This window comes from Gobio gobio, assembly GCF_949357685.1.
Source record: "Gobio gobio genome assembly, chromosome: 4".
In the NCBI taxonomy this organism is placed as follows: domain Eukaryota; kingdom Metazoa; phylum Chordata; class Actinopteri; order Cypriniformes; family Gobionidae; genus Gobio; species Gobio gobio.
This window is the reverse complement of record NC_137100.1, coordinates 31,342,237-31,364,047: the sequence shown is the minus strand read 5'-3', so window position 1 is coordinate 31,364,047 and position 21,811 is coordinate 31,342,237. Positions and strand designations below refer to the sequence as shown.

At 38.0% G+C, this 21,811-nt stretch overlaps 1 protein-coding gene across 1 annotated transcript in view; it reads left to right on the top strand.

The window, feature by feature from the left end:
- The first annotated feature begins 6,373 nt into the window (after positions 1-6,373).
- Positions 6,374-21,811, top strand: part of LOC307125965 (uncharacterized protein) — a 52,724-nt gene continuing 37,286 nt past the window's right edge. The window contains exon 1 of the mRNA XM_079816239.1: positions 6,374-6,697. Coding sequence (XP_079672365.1) covers positions 6,612-6,697 — 86 coding nt within the window. The 5' untranslated portion in view covers positions 6,374-6,611. The remainder of the gene's footprint in view (positions 6,698-21,811) is intronic.

Here is a 21,811-nt window from a genome sequence, read left to right as displayed (position 1 = left end):
CAGACAAGTGGCGGGAAACTAAGACAAAAGAACATGTGACAGTCAAAACACAACTGAAAGATCAAACAAACACAGACATGTGACACACAGTCTCTTAACCATTAATATTGTCAAAATATGAACTAAACTGTGCCAAATCTATTTTCCTATGTATGCCTCTGTCGTCTTCTGTGTTGGTAATGTCTCATGTAATCAAGTTTATATTGGACTGCTGTTATGTAGTCATCTTGGCTTTGTTCACGTATTCACATCCAATACAGTATATGTTCAATCTGACCGCATGTTGGCAGCTTGCGCCTGCAGTCATATATGAGTGTAAAATATGTTTTTTTAGGCCTTACTCATCCACAAAGACATTCCACCTGCTGTGAGCAATTTACATATAACATCGAACTTCTCCTGTCAAAAAAGAAGGGGAAAAACATCCTGCTTTGGCCTCAATGGGTGTGATGTACATTAATAGAAAATGTAATTAACACGCTCAAGCATGCCAAATGTGGGAGTGCAGACTGTGACAAATAAAGCATGAGATCTTCATCTTCTGGTGTAATGAGTGCAGCACTAAATAATGGCTATGTAAACAGGCTGGAACCCAGTGGAGGATGTTCCCTGAAGCCTCCTCACAAGAATGCGATAATATTGGAAAGAGTAGCAAGCATTGTTTGACCTTGTCCTTATGTCATGAGAAAGCAAACACATATTGCTTACAACGCTGAAATCCAAACCTTTGAAGTAAACATGTTGTCCTCCCCCGATTGTGAATCTTTGGCCACATTGAGCTGAAGAAAGTCAGAACTTACACCGACATTGTGGTCAATTTTAGAAATAGGTATGAACTTTGTAGGGTTGAAATTATGCATAGAACATTCTGAAAGCATTTTTTTGTGTGAAATCTGACAATGTACAGCTCCATATTGTAAATGTGCTGTGTCTTGGACGTGGGCATTTCAAAAGGTAATGAATTCCTAGGAAGACAGTCCTGATTCATTTACTTAAGATAAAGCATTCAGGCAAGAAAACACAGTATCAAAAGTGCAGGGAAGTTTGATGAAATGCTGGATGCTTGAAAGGGATGGAGAGACGTAATGCTAACAGAAAACATGTGATGAAAAAGAGTAATGACTATGAGAGGGCAGAGGTCAAGCTATAAGCCTGACTCAAGGCATATATCTTTGGTGTGTTGAACTTTGACCTCTCTTTCAGGTCTAAACACATTGAAGCATGACTGTGTGTGTGCATTGCATGTGTTCAAGATGTAAAGGCTGACAAATATGGCAATGCTGTAACAGCCAGGACTGGTCTTGAATGTCTGCAAACATTTCGCTTTTAATGAAACTTAAAAGACATTATACTGTAGTAGGTCCCCTTAAATATGATGATCTGCTGGCCAGAAACAAAAGTATTTATATAGGGCCTAACTAACATCTTTTTACATAAATCAATTTTCCATAAGGAAAAACTGATGTGTATAATAACCACAATATCTTTTGTTTTATTTATTTTCACCCATTATAAAGTGCATTCACATTTGCCATTGCTCTGTGAAATTTCACAGGTCAAAATCCAGACATGAAAAGAAAAAAAAAACTTTTATTTGAGGTTTAAACATCAAAGAGTTGGCCTACCCTGGTTTCGCTTTCAAACCAAGCAGCTTTATGCTGACCAGCAAGGCGAATTTGTGTGACTAACTTGAATATAAGCAAAATTTGCGTGGGGAAATTTGACCTTTTTAAGTTTTTGACCTTTTTCTCCTGAACACGCAGATCCCTAGAAATGACTTTCGTAGAGCAACAGTAAATTGAATTGCACCTTTGGTACTTTTACATGTCTAAACCTAAAAAAGGTTTTTATTCATTTTTTTTCCTAACAAAATTATATGTAGTGTTCTTTCTTTTAAAACTAGGGTTGTCAATAAAATAAATTAAAAAAAATGTGAAAGCTTTCACATTTACTTCATGGCTTCTCTAGGTGGCCTTCCGCTCACGAATGAGGGAAATGTGAACATAAGTTAACTAGCCTTAGAAAAAGAGGTTTTTAACGGGGTGGCGGACAACAGTGTGAGTAACATATTAGACACATTTAAAGGCACAATATGTACGATTCTTGGACAATGTTATATATTTTGTTGACTTGTGTACTTACATTATCCCAATTGTTTCCAAGAATGTTTAAATCCAGAGAAATAAGCAATGTTAACCAGGGCACAGATGGTGTCTGTGTGTTGCCTATCAATGACATTATACCCTTGATTTCCGGTTTTATTTTGTAGAAACCATGGAATCACCAAATACGTTTTAATATATTATGTATTTTATTAGACAGGTGAGCAACTGTTTGGATACATAGAAAGAAAACGAATAATTGTTATATAACTCAACACGGTTAGTCTTATTGTTTAAATCTCATTTTCTTGATTTACCATGAGTACCATGTTTTACCATGCCTAATTTGTATCTAACTTACTGCAGTGCGCAGCGTTTCATAGTAGCCGCTGAGCGAACGCATGGAGTAGCATTATAACGGAACTTTCCACACACTCAAATGTATCTAATATGATAAAACAGCGATGCGTTACCCCACTTACGCATGACAGGAAGAAGCGATATCTCGCTTGTCTCTTGTCCCGCTCTAACGGCTTTCATCCCCACCCTGCTTCATACTACAGTAATGTTAATAAATCTTTAACACATTAGCTCATCCATGAATATGATTTCTACCACAGTCTCATTGGATTCTTTTCCACCGGCTGTAGAGGTGAAGACAACAGCTCCCATGATTCCTCAAAATCAAGGTGCCAAGCTACGCCTTTGTTTTGAATAAGCGACCTCTAGCTGCAAAATTACATATTGTGCCTTTAAGTCCAAAGTCTGGAAAACCTGCACTTAACCTTTTCACAGGCATTTTGTTTTCATAGGTCGACAGATATTGTGATGTATCATTACAAGGTTGTCAATATATTGATTATCGCAGAAATGCTATCGTGTCGTGAGCCATGTAACATGTATCGTATCATGAGGTATTCTCTGATTCCCATCCCTATAGTCAGAACACAGAGTAACCAAATGAGAGCTTCATCTTCCATGTTGTGTACACTCTGATTGAACTTATCTTATTCCAGTCCTAAATGAATTCCTCTTAAACATTACAGCACTTAATTTTCTTAAACAATCTTTCATACTCAAAGGAAATACCAAACATGCTGTCATGTCGAGCACAACAGCATAACGGTTCAAATCTGTCAACAGGGAGGGCAACATGAGGCAGGAAGCCACTGAGACCATGTAGGAATTCTGACATTTTGGCACCCGTTCCTTTTAGACTGCTAGAATATTTTAAACTTGCATGTGAAAGGGTTAAACAGAGAGTTCTAGACAGGCAGGAGGGGCCCTTCGCTAGCAGAGCTCTACAACATGAATTAATTAAACCATAAAGATAGATGATGTAATGTTTAAAGAGTCAGACGGAGGAAAATGTGGGTTCAGTTTACGTTCACGGCTCTGTGTGGGTGTGTGTAAGAGAGAATGAGAATGGTATTCCTAAAGAGTCATATTGAACTGACATCAGCAAGGAGGAGCTCAGTATGAATTCTAAACTTTTTCTCTCATGTGGGTCAGTGTCTCAGTGAGGGTATTTTAACCGAATTTTAAGCATCTTTTATCCTTATGTGGAATCCTTTAGTATCTCAGTGATACTAATATTTGGTGTGTAGAGAGAAAAAGAGAGAATATAGTATAACACTGGGCATTGCAGCAACAAAGCCAATTTAAATTGAGACTACTTCAAGTTCAGTTCCCATGAAATTGGCCCTGCTGGGGCAAGGGTCCCTCCAGAGATCAATGCACTGTAAACGGCTTCTCAGCTGGCTGCCAAGCGTCCCAAAGACTGCTCACAGGAAGCCTCTACAAAAAGAGATTGGCAGCTCAATAGCGCATCAATGCAGGATCAGTGGACTTCCAACCAAACTCACGCTCATTCATGGCCACGCTTCAAACATTAGGCTCAAAATAGGGGGAAAGATCTAAAAATGTTGAATGATTTTGCACTCATATAGATTTTCTTGTTGTGCTCAAGATTTATCTGTCTTTAGGAATCCTAGACAACAAAAATCCGTCCCACGGGTCTTTTTGACCCGAAATGAATTTTTGAAAAAAAAAAACTAAATTAAAAATTGAGTGTTCATCAGAGTGATCCAAGACCTTAGGACTTTTGTTGCAATTGAACCACAAATACACACACATACACACAAAAATATTGACTGGAGTTTATGTGGTTTAAAATAACAAATCAGTCCCCCGGGGGTCAATTTGACCCCCTTAGGAATAAATGGAATGCGAGAAATGCTTCATAGAAAAACTTAAAAAATGCTAAAAATTAAAGTTAAACTTTACCATAATGTCTGTATATATGTATAAACTCAAGAACTAACTTTAGGACCCAGCGGAACAGCTCATTTGCTCCATAGAGCTATAGGTGCACAGACCTTTTGAGGGGCATGTGCTGAAACTGAAAAAGGGCAACCTCCCCAGCCACCCCCCTTTTATTAAAATTATTTAGTAAGCCTACATTAAAGGAAGAAATGGTCACATCTTAATGACAAATGAAATAACACAAAATAATAGTCTCCATAATAATAATTTAGATATATAGGGTTTCAGGGCTTCTTTAAACCTAATTACAACAGCAATCTTCTGTGAGCCATGTGCTTGAAGATGTTTATGACTTCACTGTGATATATTACATATATACATGGGTGTCGGAACCATATGTGGGTGGGACAAGACCCTTTTAGACCAATGATATTGGACAAACCCACTTTTACCGTCTCAAATTCAGCACGTCTTTTCACCGACCCCTAACCGATAAACACTTTTTTATTAGATGCGTTATTTCCACTTTTAGAATATGTTCTTAATTTTTATTGAAAATAAATGCCTTTCCGATCTACTATGTGAGTTCGGCAAAAGGCGGGTTCGAATCCTCGAGTAAATTTGCGTCAACTTTATTCATCACAGACAGTAAGAACGTCAGTAGGCTATACTCATTGTATTTTGGCCACACCACAAGGTGTCACTGTGGCCTCAACGCTTCGCCCTCGCCTACACTGAGCTCGATTGCTATGTCTGAGGTAAATCACACCCTCCTCATTACCCTACAGACAAAGAAATGTAAAAATACATAAATAAATAAATAAATGTAGAAATACATAAATAAATAAATGTAGAAATACATAAATGTACAAATAAATAAATGTAGAAATAAATAAGTGTAGAAGTGAATACATGTGGAAATAAATACAAATTGAAAATGAATAAATGTATAAATAGCCTAAGTGTAAAAGAATAAATAAATAAATGTGGAAAAAAATTATATATACATAAATAAGGAAAAAAATGTTTTTTTTCTATGTATATTTATTTATTTATATATTTATTTTTGCTTTTTTACATTTCTTTGTATATTTATTTATTTCAAATTTTGGCAGCTTTGGGATTCCATACGGACAGACGTAAAGGGTGACCAATAGGCTAACATTGATTTATTGACGAAGAAAAACCCAAACGCTAAAAGAAAAAACAACAACAAAGAAAACACCACCAAAAAAGGGCACTTCGGAGAGTAAGGACAAAAAGGGCATGTGCTCTGCACAGGTGGCAAGAGTCATGAAATATATTGTTATATTATTTTGACGCACAAGGGACGGATGACATTAAACTAACGGGTTTACAAACTTAATTTTTCCAATCCTCTAGCTGCTGCATGTTAATTTGTTCAATTATATTGATATTAATTAAGTTGAAAATTAATCGCGTCTTAGTAGCTACGGTACTCTTCACTTTGCAGTCAGACTACTTACTGTTATATGTTTGTAAATACAATAAAAGACAGAGTGCAACAGCAATATTGTCAAATGCAGTAAATGTTTTTAAAAAATGATTTCAAGAAACATAAAAATGTATTTTGTTTTGATTTAGGTTCAGTGTAGAATATAAAGGCCAATTATTTATTTATTTTTTGTCAATAAATCATACTTTCTAACATTACAAATGTGTGTGTATGAAAAAGCAAAAGGATCTTGCAAACAAGTTTGAAAACCTCTGAAAAAATACGATTCATTCAAAACTAAGCTGGCATAAAACTTGCAAAGGCATCTGGACGTCTCATGACCTAACTCAACAAGAATGCCCATAAACCCATTTCAAATTCGTCCTCGTGCTTCAACAGTCTAGATTAGAATAAAACTGGATTAAATTATGTTATCTCCAAATTACTTTAATGTGACCGTGCATACCACGGTGTGTAGGTAGACCGAATGTTACCAACAACCAGATCATCTGAAATTGTGCAACAGCATTGGTGTTTTTTTCCTCTCGGAGCAGGAGGTGGAGCTTTTGGAGAGATTCCTCTTCATGAAGTTTTCCAGCAGGACTGATGCAGCAGCAGCAGCAGCAGCAGTGTTCGCCTCCACCTCAAACAGCTCTTCAGAAGTTACACATCGCCTGCAAAACTCACGTCACTGAATGCAACTTTGGATAAGGGAACTGCTTGTTTACTAGGGACATAGAGCGAGTGCACTGGTCTGGTGGAGTACATAGAAACACTCCAGCATAAGGATGAGAGCGATTAACTTGGACACGTACAGCCTGTCTCTGCTGACCGCTAAAGAAGACATCCTCAACCCGCGGGCATCCACCAACTGGTAATACAGTAAACATTACTTATTAGTTGTTGCTCAAATCTTAGCGAGCTGCCTGGCTAGGCTGCATTTTGGGCCGTCGTAAACGCCTGCAGAAGTTTTATTTAGGCTATCATATAAACAACACATCTGAATGTTGTCTAGGTAGGCAGCTCATGTGGTTTTGCGACACAACCAAAGACGTTAACTGCTTTGGAATTAATATTGCGCAGTTGCTTTTTAATGTTTTATGATAGCCTACAATAATATACATTTGAATGCACTTAAGTTTTGCATTGTGCTAAGAAAGTTGAAACAGTGAAAGAAAAGAAAGAAAGAAAGATTGGAAGTACTTGTTTAGGCTACTTTTTGTGACAAGCAAAATATACTCGGCCACTTCCCTCAAGCCTATCCCATTGCAAGATTTCGGTCACTGAAGGTGTGTTTCTTTTCTTTTTTTTTTTTTTTACACAAATTTGAACGGAAAGTTAGCTAACACGATGGTTTTGCTTACAATTTCTCCCTTAGTGTTTACCTGTATGCAAATCAGCTCAGTTGCGATATGGCTTCTGCTATAGCTGCAAGCAAGGTAGAAACAGAATAAACCTTTAAACCAACATTTGTATCTGACCTACACCAATGAATGCACAATTTACACCAGTTGTACAGTATATGTAATGCTGCAAGCATTTTCATGTTTTTCACTGTTAGCGCCACCTTCTGTCCAAACGGGATGAGTTTGCATGCTTTTGAATGCTAATTATGTTTATAAAAAAAATCTCACCCACCTTGGATGTTGGTCAAAATCATATCAAATTTCAAGTTCACCAACATATCAGAGTCATAGTTTGTCATTATATAGCACCACCAACTGGCCCAGCCCAATCAAGCTTCTACTAGATACTTATTTGATTTAGCAATATTGCTGCAGTAAGTAATGACTTATTTTTGTAGGCCAGCCTAGAAGTTATAATCACCCTGGTTCCCTCGACAAAAACCCAATAGGATTTTGATTTATTGCAGAAAATAAGCTCTGTAACTAACAAAACTTTATGATTTTTACACAATTTACTCATGATAATCGTCACAAATGAACACAACTTTTATGAATTATGAAGCCTAAATAAAATCGGCAGACGTAAAAAGCTAAACATAAATTAACTACTCTATGGTTGTATGACTAATGTCACCATCACTAAGTGTCCAACAATACTTTAAGACTTTATTTAAAAACGTTTTCCCTATAATTTATAATAGTTTAGACTGGATAAACCCAGCCTGATATGTCAGCGATTTGATTTCGCCCTGCAACTCAGTCTGGAAACCTGTACATTCATTTCTACTGCTTCTGTTACACTATTGCGGGAACCAATCACAGACTGGCTTATCCACCTGGCGCGCTATTGGCGGGTTTAACATGATGACGGATAGAGAAGCAATGGGTCGTTGCCCGTTAATCACGCCTCTTGTGGTCTGTTTGGTTGAAGGACTATCCGATTGCATACAGAGTCATTTGAATTATGCTCGTTTATCACGCCTCTTGTGGTCTGATTGGTTGAAGGACTATCCAGTTGCGTACAGAGTCATTTATTTTATGCCCGTTGATCACGCCTCTTGTGCAAATACCTAGCAGACTCCCCAGACCAATGTTCAATTTTAAATTGAGCTTGGTCTGGTGATAGCCAGAGCCAGACAAATAATAGTTTGCAAGAGTGTGATAATAAACACAGTAGCTGCATCCCTTTTAAGGCCGATTGTGTCACCGTGGCATGACAAAAGCTGTCCCAATTCGAAGGCTCCTTCAAATGCGGCCTTCGTTTCCTGTGAATTCTACCCCAGAATTTATTGCATGCCAGTGACGACAGGATTCTTTTGAGAGAAATTGCCTGTTTCAACTTACTCAAATATCTAAGATGCGATTTAATTATACAGGAATGAACCATGGTGAACATATTTAGACAGTTTGTGAACCCTGTTTTGTTTTCAGACAGTTTAATATAACTTTCAAAAAAGTCCAGTTACTGCCACTCATCAACGGCAGCTGTCACAGTTGCTAGGTGACAAGAACAGTCCTCCTAGGCTAGACATTCTGAACGTCGCGGCCTCTGAAGTCCTTCGAAGGATGCAGCTTTTGAATTGGGACACAGGTAGTGAGGTTGTGAAATCGGACTAGTGAGTTGACGAGTTTACCTGTTCAACTGATGACATTTAATGTTCCCTACAACGTCCGTAGTAGGGTTGCCAGGTCTTCACAACAAAACCCGCCCAATTGCTACTGATAACTAGCCCAAAACAAGGCCAATTGCGTTTGGGGGGTAAAATATGTGTGTTTTTTTTTTGTTTGTTTAAATTTGCATTCCCGGGGCTAAATATCATACGATTGGGGTCGCTTCAACCCGCAGACATGAAAAATAGCCCTCGGCAACAGTGTTGAAGTAGACCAATTCCGCGGGAAAACCGTGTACTTGGCAACACTGCTATGTAGTCCCATTTAGCCACTTGTTAGCTACCGCCTTTTTCAAGACAAGTAAAAGCTTTAAAAAGAAATAACAGGGTACTGATGTATTTTATGTCATAGAGCATGAAAACATCTTGAGCATGTGTTCACCACAAACCTTATTTCAGGCATTTAACCAAAAACCCATTAAAAACCCTATTGACTTCAAGACAATGGAACTTGTTTCCATGTTTTGGCCCATGAAAATACATAATCCCTGCAACACTCTATTATGTCAGTTTTTATGTAGAATTCAAAGTTTAACATATTTTGATTATTATATTGACATTGCACTCAAGAATACACATATGCAAAAGTTGGTACCAAGCGTGCCGCACTCGTGTTGAAAACTGAAAGCGTCTCAATCGCCCCCAGGTGGTTGGTCCCAGCTCATAACCCCCGCCCCTCCATGTATTCTAATGGATCAAATTATACTTCAAATAATTTCCCCCCAAAAATGCTTTCTGTCATTTTAGGCAGTTTTTATCACGCTGATTTCATTTCAAGTGTTCGTTTTTTAAATAAGTTAGGTTTTAGTTAGTTATTTGATGCTATAAAAACGGGGGGTGTGACATCATGATTGACAGCTGAGATTGACGGCTTCTTTGAGTAAAGTCGTCAGTGAGGCACTTTTTTTCTGGATTTTCGGGAGGAGACTGAAGCTTTAGCTTAAATTTCTACATTTTCATAACTGTTTATTTCACACCGACATAATGAATTGTTCTGCATATGCGAGAGTGTGGACGGGCTTTTGATATCGCGGCTCTACTTCCTGCTCTCTACTGCGCAGACTCCGGTCCATATTTTTTTATGGTCTATGGTTGGTACAGACAAATTACAGGTACACACTGTCAAAAAACCTAGTTTGCTAAAGTATTTTTTTTATTGTTAAGAAATCCAATTTGGTGGAAAAATGTCCTTGGCAGATGTAAATGGTTATGTATTTTTTCTTTTTTGCTCTATTATAGCTCTTCCTGTAGTACTCTAAATGTCATGTTTCTACTATTTATGGGTTATTCTGTATATTTAGTTTTATGGCAGAAAAAGTATAATAGTAATCCTAATGAAAACAATAGGGTTCCCGGAAGATTGTTTTTAGACCCCTAATAAAAAAATTAAGCTATATGTGGTTTTCTAGAAAATGGAGCCATTTATTTGCCTATAAAATGATTCAAAGGTTTTTCCTGGTTCCTCATTTTGTGCATGCATGTGCGTGCATGCGTTTTGGGTTTAAATGATGTAAGAACCAAACCAGCCCCTTTCATTTGTGACTTTCTACCATGATGTCATGAAGTCATATTCTTCCTCGGCTTCAGGCCTCTGCGGAGGGTAGTAGTTTGCAGGGTGGTTTGCACTTAAGTGGACACCCACATGATTAGAGACGCCTTTTTTTGAAACGAAATACATCTGCGTTCAGGTAATTGCCTGTTCCCACTCACCGCTCACTCGACTATGATGCCATAATGTTTTGGCTTCTTCTAATCTAATGTACTGAACACTTTACAAAGGTGACAGTAATTACAGGTAGTTTAATTTAATCTGCATGCATCAGCTTGGATATACATTTGTTTAAACTTTATCAAACCCTGATCTGACAGTTCAAAGTCCTGCTCTGTCTTTCCTCTGTCAGATCTTGGCAATGTTTGTTATATAAGCAGTGCCATTGTCTCTCCTATATTTCAGCAGGCTCAGGCTAATTCCCGCAAATGCCCCGGCAGTGATCTAAACGATCCAGGCAGCACCCATTCTGTTTTTCCACATGCTTAATCACCGTGGAAACATGCTCAGAAACAGTCCCTGACGCTTTAGGCTTTACAAGCCTATCAGGCCCATTCATGTACTGCCTGGTTCTGTCTGCTGACAGCCGTAACAGTAATGGCGAGGCTTTGTCGACTTTCACACTGTCACTTTGACAAGTCAAGTCACTCAAGTAAGAAAAAGGCCCATAAGCAAATACTGAACATTAGAAGTGAAACAAGACCTGTGAATTTTTAGCAAAATGGGAAACTCCCACTACTCCACCACAGTTATCTCTTATCTCTGTGCTTTTGTGCTCTGAACAATTGGTATCATTGACTTATTGATCTGTTCAGATGCACTTTGAACACACTACAATGAGAAATAGCTTCTGCCATTGGCAGTTTTCATTTGATATGGGGATTTTATTTATATAACTTTGCCTTAACTTTGAAATCAAAGATAAAGTAATTCCCAATGAAATCAAAATTGGAGTTTGGGGGTTTGGGAATTGTTATATGTTACTTTTAAAGTAAATTGATCAAAAGTGACAGTAAAGTCATTTATAATGCTACAAAACATTTCTATTTCAAATAAATGCTGTTTTGAACTTTATATTCATCAAATAATTCTGAAAATGTATCACAGCTGAGTTTCCACAAAAATACTAAACAGCACAACTGTTTTCAACATTGATAATAAGAAATGTTTCTAAAGCAGCAAATCATCATATCAGAATGATTTCTGAAAGATCGCGTGACACTGAGGACTGGGGTAATGATGCTGAAAATTCAGCTTTGCATCACAGAAATAACAAATAATAATAATATGTTAAAACAGAAAACTTTTATTTAAAATTGTAATATTATTTCCAAAGTTTACAGTTTTTTTTTTTTTTTACTATATTTTAAAATAAAGTAAATGTTAAAGAAGTTTAATCAAGTAAAATTGGTGAGTGTAAGATACTTTTTTTCTAAAACATTTAAAATCTTAAGGCCAATTTATACTTCTGCGTCGAGTGCACGCAGAGGGTACGGCGTACCCTACGCATAGACGCGTTGGATACGCCGTACCCTACGCCGTACCCTGACGCGCACCTCTCCAAAAATGTAACAACGCGTCAATTCTACGCGGACCGCAAGCGTTGTGATTGGTCTGCCAGAACCCTTCCCTCAGGTCAATAAATAAATAAAAAATCTGCGATAGGAGTGTGTGTGTGTGTGTGTCCAGAAATTGGATGATAGTTCCTTACGTCTGCTATAACACACTATTTTGCAGTCCAGCGATTCTTTATGGTAGTAAATAAATACATAGATCCGCTGAATATAGTTGATTTATTTTCTCATTAAAACCAAAGATGTTAATCAGTAATTGTATATCAAGAACAGGGACACATTAGGGTATATTTCGTGAATGAAGTCTCCGCAACAACAATCGCTTGCTGAGCCACCGCTGCTGAAAACAGTGGCCACGAGCTCCGCATGGTTTCACAAATGCATTTCAGCGCCAGATCGCCTTATTTAACTTTACTAATCAACTAGAGATGCTTAATTTGTATTAGATACAACAACTCAAGCTGCAAGAAAAGCCGCTCTCTCACTGCTGCTGATATTCCGACATGAATGTACAGATTCTACACATCAAGCTGCTTCTTCTTCGGCTGTTGTCTTGATTACACCAACATGCCCGAGGACACTGCCTTCTAGCGTCTGCATGTGGAATTGCACATTGACGCAGACAACAGCGCAGAAGTATTAATGCTCACGACGGCGTCGGCTACGCGCGTAGCCTACAGGCCAATTTATACTTCTGCGTCGAGTGCACGCAGTGGGTACGGCGTACCCTACGTATAGACGCGTTGGATACGCAGTACCCTACGCCGTAGCCTGACGCGCACCTCTCCAAAAATGTAACAACGCGTCAATTCTACGCGGACCGCAAGCGCTGTGATTGGTCTGCCAGAACCCTTCCCTCAGGTCAATAAATAAATAAAAAATCTGCGATAGGAGTGTGTGTGTGTGTGTGTCCAGAAATTGGATGATAGTTCCTTACGTCTGCTATAACACACTATTTTGCAGTCCAGCGATTCTTTATGGTAGTAAATAAATACATAGATCCGCTGAATATAGTTTATTTATTTTCTCATTAAAACCAAAGATGTTAATCAGTAATTGTATATCAAGAACAGGGACACATTAGGGTATATTTCGTGAATGAAGTCTCCGCAACAACAATCGCTTGCTGAGCCACCGCTGCTGAAAACAGTGGCCACGAGCTCCGCATGGTTTCACAAATGCATTTCAGCGCCAGATCGCCTTATTTAACTTTACTAATCAACTAGAGATGCTTAATTTGTATTAGATACAACAACTCAAGCTGCAAGAAAAGCCGCTCTCTCACTGCTGCTGATATTCCGACATGAATGTACAGATTCTACACATCAAGCTGCTTCTTCTTCGGCTGTTGTCTTGATTACACCAACATGCCCGAGGACACTGCCTTCTAGCGTCTGCATGTGGAATTGCACATTGACGCAGACAACAGCGCAGAAGTATTAATGCTCACGACGGCGTCGGCTACGCGCGTAGCCTACAGGCCAATTTATACTTCTGCGTCGAGTGCACGCAGTGGGTACGGCGTACCCTACGTATAGACGCGTTGGATACGCAGTACCCTACGCCGTAGCCTGACGCGCACCTCTCCAAAAATGTAACAACGCGTCAATTCTACGCGGACCGCAAGCGCTGTGATTGGTCTGCCAGAACCCTTCCCTCAGGTCAATAAATAAATAAAAAATCTGCGATAGGAGTGTGTGTGTGTGTGTGTCCAGAAATTGGATGATAGTTCCTTACGTCTGCTATAACACACTATTTTGCAGTCCAGCGATTCTTTATGGTAGTAAATAAATACATAGATCCGCTGAATATAGTTTATTTATTTTCTCATTAAAACCAAAGATGTTAATCAGTAATTGTATATCAAGAACAGGGACACATTAGGGTATATTTCGTGAATGAAGTCTCCGCAACAACAATCGCTTGCTGAGCCACCGCTGCTGAAAACAGCGGCCACGAGCTCCGCATGGTTTCACAAATGCATTCCAGCGCCAGATCGCCTTATTTAACTTTACTAATCAACTAGAGATGCTTAATTTGTATTAGATACAACAACTCAAGCTGCAAGAAAAGCCGCTCTCTCACTGCTGCTGATATTCCGACATGAATGTACAGATTCTACACATCAAGCTGCTTCTTCTTCGGCTGTTGTCTTGATTACACCAACATGCCCGAGGACACTGCCTTCTAGTGTCTGCATGTGGAATTGCACATTGACGCAGACAACAGCGCAGAAGTATAAATGCTCACGACGGCGTCGGCTACGCGCGTAGCCTACGGCGTACACTCGACGCAGAAGTATAAATGGGCCTTACGGCGTACACTACGGCGTACACTCGACGCAGAAGTATAAATGGGCCTTTACTGATTCCAGACTTTTGAATGTTAGCGTATATACTGACTTCGTGTTTAAATAAGAAAAATGTCATAACTGGAAAGAAATTGGGTTCTAGTGTTATTTTGGTCCCCATTGAATGTCATTGTATGATTCAAAAACGTTCTACAAAACCTCTTCTTTTGTGTTCTGCAGATGTAAATGAGGACAATATATTGCATGAAACTGGTTATGGGAAAAATTAAAATCTACTGACTCGTTTCTAGTCATAAAATGCAGCCAAATTAACTTGGTCTGGTGGAAGGTTCCACTTGGCAAATTGCACTCAGAAATATCTCTTAATATTTATATACTAGTAGAGGTACAATCCATTCTTTCATCAGTCTTATGGGTGATCAGGGGCCGTATTTACAAAACATTTTATCTTACCACTAAGAGAACTCTAAATAGCAGTACAAGTTCTTATGTAAGATTTCTTAAAGGTCCCATGGCATGGATTTTTTATTTTATTTTATAATGTATTCTGAGGTGTACTTATATTGTTAGTATGATTTTTACATCATAAAATGTCATAATTTAGAAATAAAAGGCATTTTTTCTATACTGATGTTTGCCCTCTGGCTGAATGCCCTGTTTCAAGGGGCGTGTCTGCTGTGAGACTTCAGTAAAAAGAAGATAGACGCATGGACGCATGGAGTTCACTTCTCATCAGTTCTCTCAGCACATCTCAGTTCAGTGAACTGTTGTAGTTACTAGCATATACTTCAGGTTATTAGTTTATTTCTAGTCGGAGGGGCTGTCACTCATGTCAGAAAGTTAGTAACTTTAGTAAATTATGGATCAGCGCTGACTCGAGACGCGAACCGTTTAGAACGATTCAGTCTGATTTGGTGAACTGGTTCGACCGGTTCACTAAAAAGAACCGGTTCAAAAGAACGATTCGTTCGTGACCGAACATCACGGACCAGAGACGGAGCGATTGCTAACAAAGTTATATTGTAACTACTGAGTTGTGAGAGCGCTGTCAGCGCAAGTTTATTGTATTTGTATCTGAGAGTTCTGAAAAAACATGAGTCCCAGTCACGACAAAAACACTGACTCACAAGATAGTAAACAAGAAAACACCGTTCTGTCGGCAGAGAGAGAAGCCGCAGCATGAATAATAAAGTTCTGTGTGAACTTGAATAATTAGCTACACATCAGAAATCACTGATCACAGATCAGAAGGAACTGAAAAAAGACTTCTGTTTTCATTTGTACATCCAAAGACTGAGAAACTGCCAGCATTCACTCGTTCACAAGCCATGAGCTCTCGAGGAGAAACAAATATGGCGCTCGCATGGGCGTGGCAAATTCTCTGAGCGGAGGAAAGGGAGGTAACCGTTCCTGTTATGACGTCATAACAGGAAAATTCAAGATCGGCTCGTCTGAGCTGTCATTTTCTCAAAGGCAGAGAAAGACAGCCAGAACCCGTTTTACACCGATCAATATTAGCCACTTGGGGACAATATTCAGGCTAGGGGAACTCATATTAATGTTGAAAAACCTCAAAAAATGAAAATTTCATGCCATGGGACCTTTAAAACATATTCACAAACCTTTTTCTAAGGAATAGAGAAAAGTTTTAAGCTAAGAGAAAGGGCGCAGTTGCTATGGATGCTGTCAACACAAAATGCACACAGTGATTGGCTGATGGGGGAGGAGTTTCTGTCAGTGATTTAATCATTGAAATATTGTAAAACGAGGTATCATGTTGCCATATAAAAAAAGGTTTTAAAATAAAAATGTTCCCATATTCAAATAAAGATTTTATTTTAAGATTTTAGTGTCTCTAATTAAACAAGTATACGTTTAGCTAATTGTCCACCTCTTACATGCCTGCATCTTGAGAGATTGTAGAATTCAAGTGACATATTTTGTTTTATAAACAAAGTTCCGAAGGAGCACGTACAGCTGACTCGCCTAGTTACCTCGACAGTTTTCTGTATCCCTCCGCCACCCCGACTCCTCACTCTCGGTTGGTTCCTATTCTAATGCTAATTTAATTTTTTAATTGTTAAAGATTTGTTTGTGGCATTTTTGTTTTCTTACTATAATAGGACAGTGAGTAGACAGGAAGCGAAGTGGGAGAGAGAAGGGGGGACGGAAAGATCCACGTGCCAGAACTCTAACTCGCGTCACCTGAGCACCATCAGTACAGATGATGGGACATTATTTTTACTGCAATGTTTTGTTCTCCATTATTCAATGCAATTTGCCTGTACATATTATGTCATCGCAGATTTAACTCTATAAATCAAAATATTTATTGCATTTATGAAGAAAAGGCTCTATCGCATGTTGCCTCAATAGTGTGAAGTGTCTTTGGGCCGGCGGATTGCTGGCAACAGCCATTAGGATTGTTTGTGATTTGGTCTTAGTGACTTAGGAGTCCTCTTGACTACCCCTAACTTTTCACAGATTTAGGAGCTGGTTTTAGTGCTAAAATGCTTTGTGAAATACTCTTAGAGCCAAAATTTAAGAGTCCTAAAATTAGTGCTGACACGCCCATTATTTTTAAGAGTTTCACCTAAATCGGCAAGTTAGGAGCTACCTTTAGCCTTAAGATGTTTTGTGTTTACTGAGTTATGCATGACAGTCTTTTCACATGCAACTCAGTAGTTCTTCAGAAGTAAATGTTTGCAAATGGTCCTTTATTTTCTTGTAGCATGCAGAGGTGGACAAAGTACACAACTCCATTACTTGAGTAAAAGTAAAAGTACTATTGGTTAAATATTACTCCATTACAAGTGAAAGTTGTAAAGATAGATTTTTACTTAAGTAAAAGTACAGAAGTACTTGCTTTTAAAAGTACTTAAGTATCAAAAGTAAAAGTAGACACATTATTTTATTATTGTTGCATTGTTGTATGAATGCACTGTTCCATCATGGTGGTTTAAGCCAGTCATGCTCCATCTGACATACCTTGAACTCATTTAAATACTTGTTTAAAAGTTACAAAGCTCTTATCAAAGTCAAAATCATACTAGAAAAGAAAGGTTTCTACATTGTGTTAATTTGACAGGATTATGTAAAAAACATTTCGGAAAGGACTTCAGTTAACATTATTTTAGCCCAACTACGTTTTTGCATGCTAACTAACATCACTGTCGGACGTTACCCATGCGTTAGCGCTGTATCCACAAGGCTATGGCAACTTGGCGGGTAAATCTATAAAAATAATTTGACCAACCATATTTCATACCAGTGTTAATTTTGACAGCAATTTTTGTAGTCTTTTGACTATAACATTTTAGGCATCTGAATTGTTTTAGTTTTAGTCTAGTTTTAATTGACTATAATAAGATTTTAGTAGTTTCAATAGACTAAAATTCAGTACTTGTGGTCTGGCGTCTGAGAGGCAGCTTTCTGTGTGCATTTTCATGTTGTCTGACTTTTTTAGACTTATCCACGTCTGCTCTTCCTCTTTTTAACTTCTAAGTATGGCCATGGTTGCGCGCACTGCATCTGGGAACTGCCGCCTTCTATTTTGCCATCAATTGATTGGTGTTCAAAAAATACTTGGAAATCATTGAACTTCATAAGATCCTACAAGAGTGATTACTGATAGTCTTTCTGCACAAAAAAAAAAGAATCACGTTTTAAAGAAGAAAACAAATCATTCACTATTTTTCGAAACGGCTACGACTTTCTACTTCGAGGGCCTTGATGGAAATGTAGTGGAGTAAAAACTACGATATTTGTCTTTCAAATGTAGTGAAGTAAAAGTAATAAGTTTCCAGAAAAAATTCTACTCAAGGAAAGTACAGATACTCAAAAAGTGTACTTAAGTACAGTACTCAAGTAAATGTACTTAGTTACTGTCCACCTCTGGTAGCATGTAGCAGCTGTAGTGTTGGCTGTGGATGGGTGTGTAGAGATTCCCAAGATATTACATATTTGTCATATTTGGTCAATGTTTTCAAAACTAATGCAGTAAGAACTGATTCTTGTTCTCATAATTTGTAGAGTGCCCTGCGGTACAAGAAATAAATATATAAGATAACAGGTAATGTGATTATCTGCTTTTGTAAGAAGCATACATTTCATAGCTGGTTGTAAGCCATAACATATTGTTCTTATATTGGCAGGGATTTATTGCATTCAATGGGAATTCATCATCCTAAGCCTTATGCGAGCAATAACAACTCCAGAAGGGATGTGACTGGACAGAATTTGATAGGAAACTGTGAAGGCGTGGCAGAATTCTTTCCAATGAACATTGTAGGAGGTTATGATGAAAAGCCACAGTTGTGAGTGACATTTGAATCTTGAAGGTGGTTTCACCCCCCTTCAGACAAAGATGGATTCAGTCACTGTCCTTTATCATTTTCACAGAGCAAAGATGCATCTGTTAACGCTGTAAAATATGGAACTCACCTGCATGAAAAGCAGGAATAGAGCTCAGGGTCTTCCATCTCCATGCTCTGGGAGCACAGGTTTATGCATGATTTAAGAGCCTCAAGGTGCAGTGTTCTCATGTTACCACCAATTAAACATCTGTTGAGCATGGCGAGTTATCACCACAAAGAACATTATTCAGTACTAATAGTGTAGAATGGTAACCTAATTGACCTCTGCGGGACGTGCAGGTAGTTTTGTAGGGGTGTAACGGTAAAGATATTCCTACTGACAATTTTGTCTACACTTCATTTGGTAACACTATTTTACAGTGTCATTGTTACATATGTGGCATGTAGTTACTATAGGGATAACTATAAATTATACATAATTACATGCATCTAACCCTAAACCAAACCCTAACCCTAATTCTTTAGTAAGTACATGTAGTTATTACTTAATGTTACTCAGTACTTAAATGTATAATTACAGTGTAACAAAGACACCTTAAAGGGTTAGTTCACCCAAAAATGAAAATTAGCCCATGATTTACTTACCCTCAAGTCATTCTTGGTGTATGTGACATGCTTCTTTCAGACGAATACAATCAGAGTTATATTAACAAATGTCCTGGCTCTTCCAAGCATTATAATGGCAGAATGTTGCTCTGTTTTTGAAGTCCATAAAAGTGCATCTGTCCACCATATAACTGCTCCACACGGCTCCGGGGGGTTAATAAAGGCCTTCTGACGTGAATCGATGCATTTGTGTAAGAAAAATATCCATATTTAAAACTTTATAAAGTAAATTATCTAGCTTCAGGCCGATCGCCTTTCGTATTCAACTTGCGGAAAAAGTGTTGTGCCTCTTGCAGTTTAAAATGCTTACGCGGAAGCACTTTTATGGACTTCAAAAACAGAGCAACAATCACTGCCATTATAATGCTTGGATTAGCCAGGACATTTTTAATATAACGCTGATTTTATTCGTCTGAAAGAAGAATGTCATATACACCTAGGATGACTTGAAGGTGAGTAAATCATGGGCTAATTTTCATTTTTGGGTGAACTAACCCTTTAAAATAAAAAGTGTAACCCTTTATTTTAAGGTATCAGCATTAATGTAATCATACATTTAAGGACTGAGTAATAATAATTAACCACATGTACTTACTATAGGTGTGGTTAAGGTTAGTTGCATGTAATTAAGCACAATTTATAGTAATTACTATAGTAACTACATGTAATGTGTGTAACAAAGACACTGTAAAATTGTTTGCAGTTTTTTTTTTTTTTTTTCAAAGAAAATCTTAAAGAAAAAGTGTAGTGATCCAAATGTAGGGTAACCCTATAGTTTTGAGTATTTACAATACCCTTTCTCTGGAGAACTTCTTTCCTTGCCTGGCCAGTGTTATTACTGTACTTTCCCAGTATGTTCCTGTTCTCTGCACTTGAAATGTTTATAGTACTGTGAAAAAAAAGGTAAAATTTTGAGAATAAGCGTTGCTGTTGGAGTGGTTGAGAGATGTTTCTCTGCAGAAATGCCTTATATGTACAAAAGGAATTGATTAATTATTAAAGTATCAATTCTGTTTGACATTAAGTTTCCTGTGTAGTCTGAAATGTATCTAATACCATCTGCAAACTTTGATGAGACTTGATCTCATCAAGAAAGACAAAAAAGATCAATATGACATGCTTATCTAAGTATTTTATAGCATCACCTTGGGGTTATTTAGTTTTAGGGTGGTTGGGTTACCACAGGAACGTTTTATAGTGGCAAATTAGTAATTAAGCTATTGAGCAGTAAATGAAAAGATGTTTTAATGTTGACTTTGTCTCAAGTGCTTCATTGATTTACTTTAAACCTTGCTTTTAAAAGACCCATGGGGTTTTCCCAAGTATGCTGAGGATGTAAGTTGATCTTAGAAGCTCCAGGTTGTTGGACATGCTGATGTTCCTCATGTCAATTATCAGTGTTGCAATAGTGCCGATATGTTTTGTAAATGTTTCCTAATCCTTAAACTACCACCTTGAATTTACGAATTATTGTTTACATTACACTCCTGTAATGCAGAGATGCTGAATGTGCGTCCTTGGAAATAGCCTGAATGGATGTTTATTTACAAGCATGTCTCGAAAAAATTGAAGCATACAGCATATTACTTTGTGTTCTTCAATCTCATGGCATTCTTGATCGCAATGTTCAGACACTCCATATGTCTCTGTCCGCAATGGCTGTCCTACACAAGTCAGCTCAAACTGTGATCTAGTCAATTATACTACAAACTTGGAAGGTACAACCTTGTACTTCAGTAGTGCTTGTATGAAATAAATATGGATTTCAGATTGAGAAGTATGAGTAGGCTAGATGGTTTCACATTCAATTCAGTCACCTCATGGATCATTAACTAAACCTCACATCATGTTGACAATCTGTTGTTTCTTGGGAAATTGCCTGGGCCTTGTGTAGGTGGCTTCTCTCTCTGGCTCCTCCACTGCTGAACTCAATGGGAAAATGTTAATGGAGTTCCTCTAAGCTGCAATTCTGGGTCAAAAGCCTCAAACAATGCTGTTTGTTGTATGTTGGGTTTTAGTCCCACACAGATGGCTTGTGGTTGCTAGCCGAGCTGTGAGCCATTAACTTGTCCAGTAAAATTAACGTTTGTTTCAGTTGGATATCTGGATACTCTCAGAAGTCTCTAAATATATGCTTTCGTTCGAAGACGTTGAAATGACTTCCAGTTGAGATTTTTTTGGGGGGTGCTTTTGTGAACCTTGAAGATCAATAATAGAATCATATGCAAGCCTTTCCGTACTCAACTTTCAAGTTTTGTGCTTGCCAAAAGTTTTGGCAAATGAGCATGGCACATATACCTCTTTTCATTGTGCTTTCATGTAGTTTTTTGGCCAATCTTGTCTAGTTGAAAGATTTTTCCATTTTCTTTTCCTACATCGTGTTAAATGCATTTGCTTTGACCGTAGAGATGAGGTTCTGAGCATTTATGATGTTCTCATATTTCATTCCTATCTTTGTCCAATACAGAAAGCAAAAGAAAATAGACAGACATGACT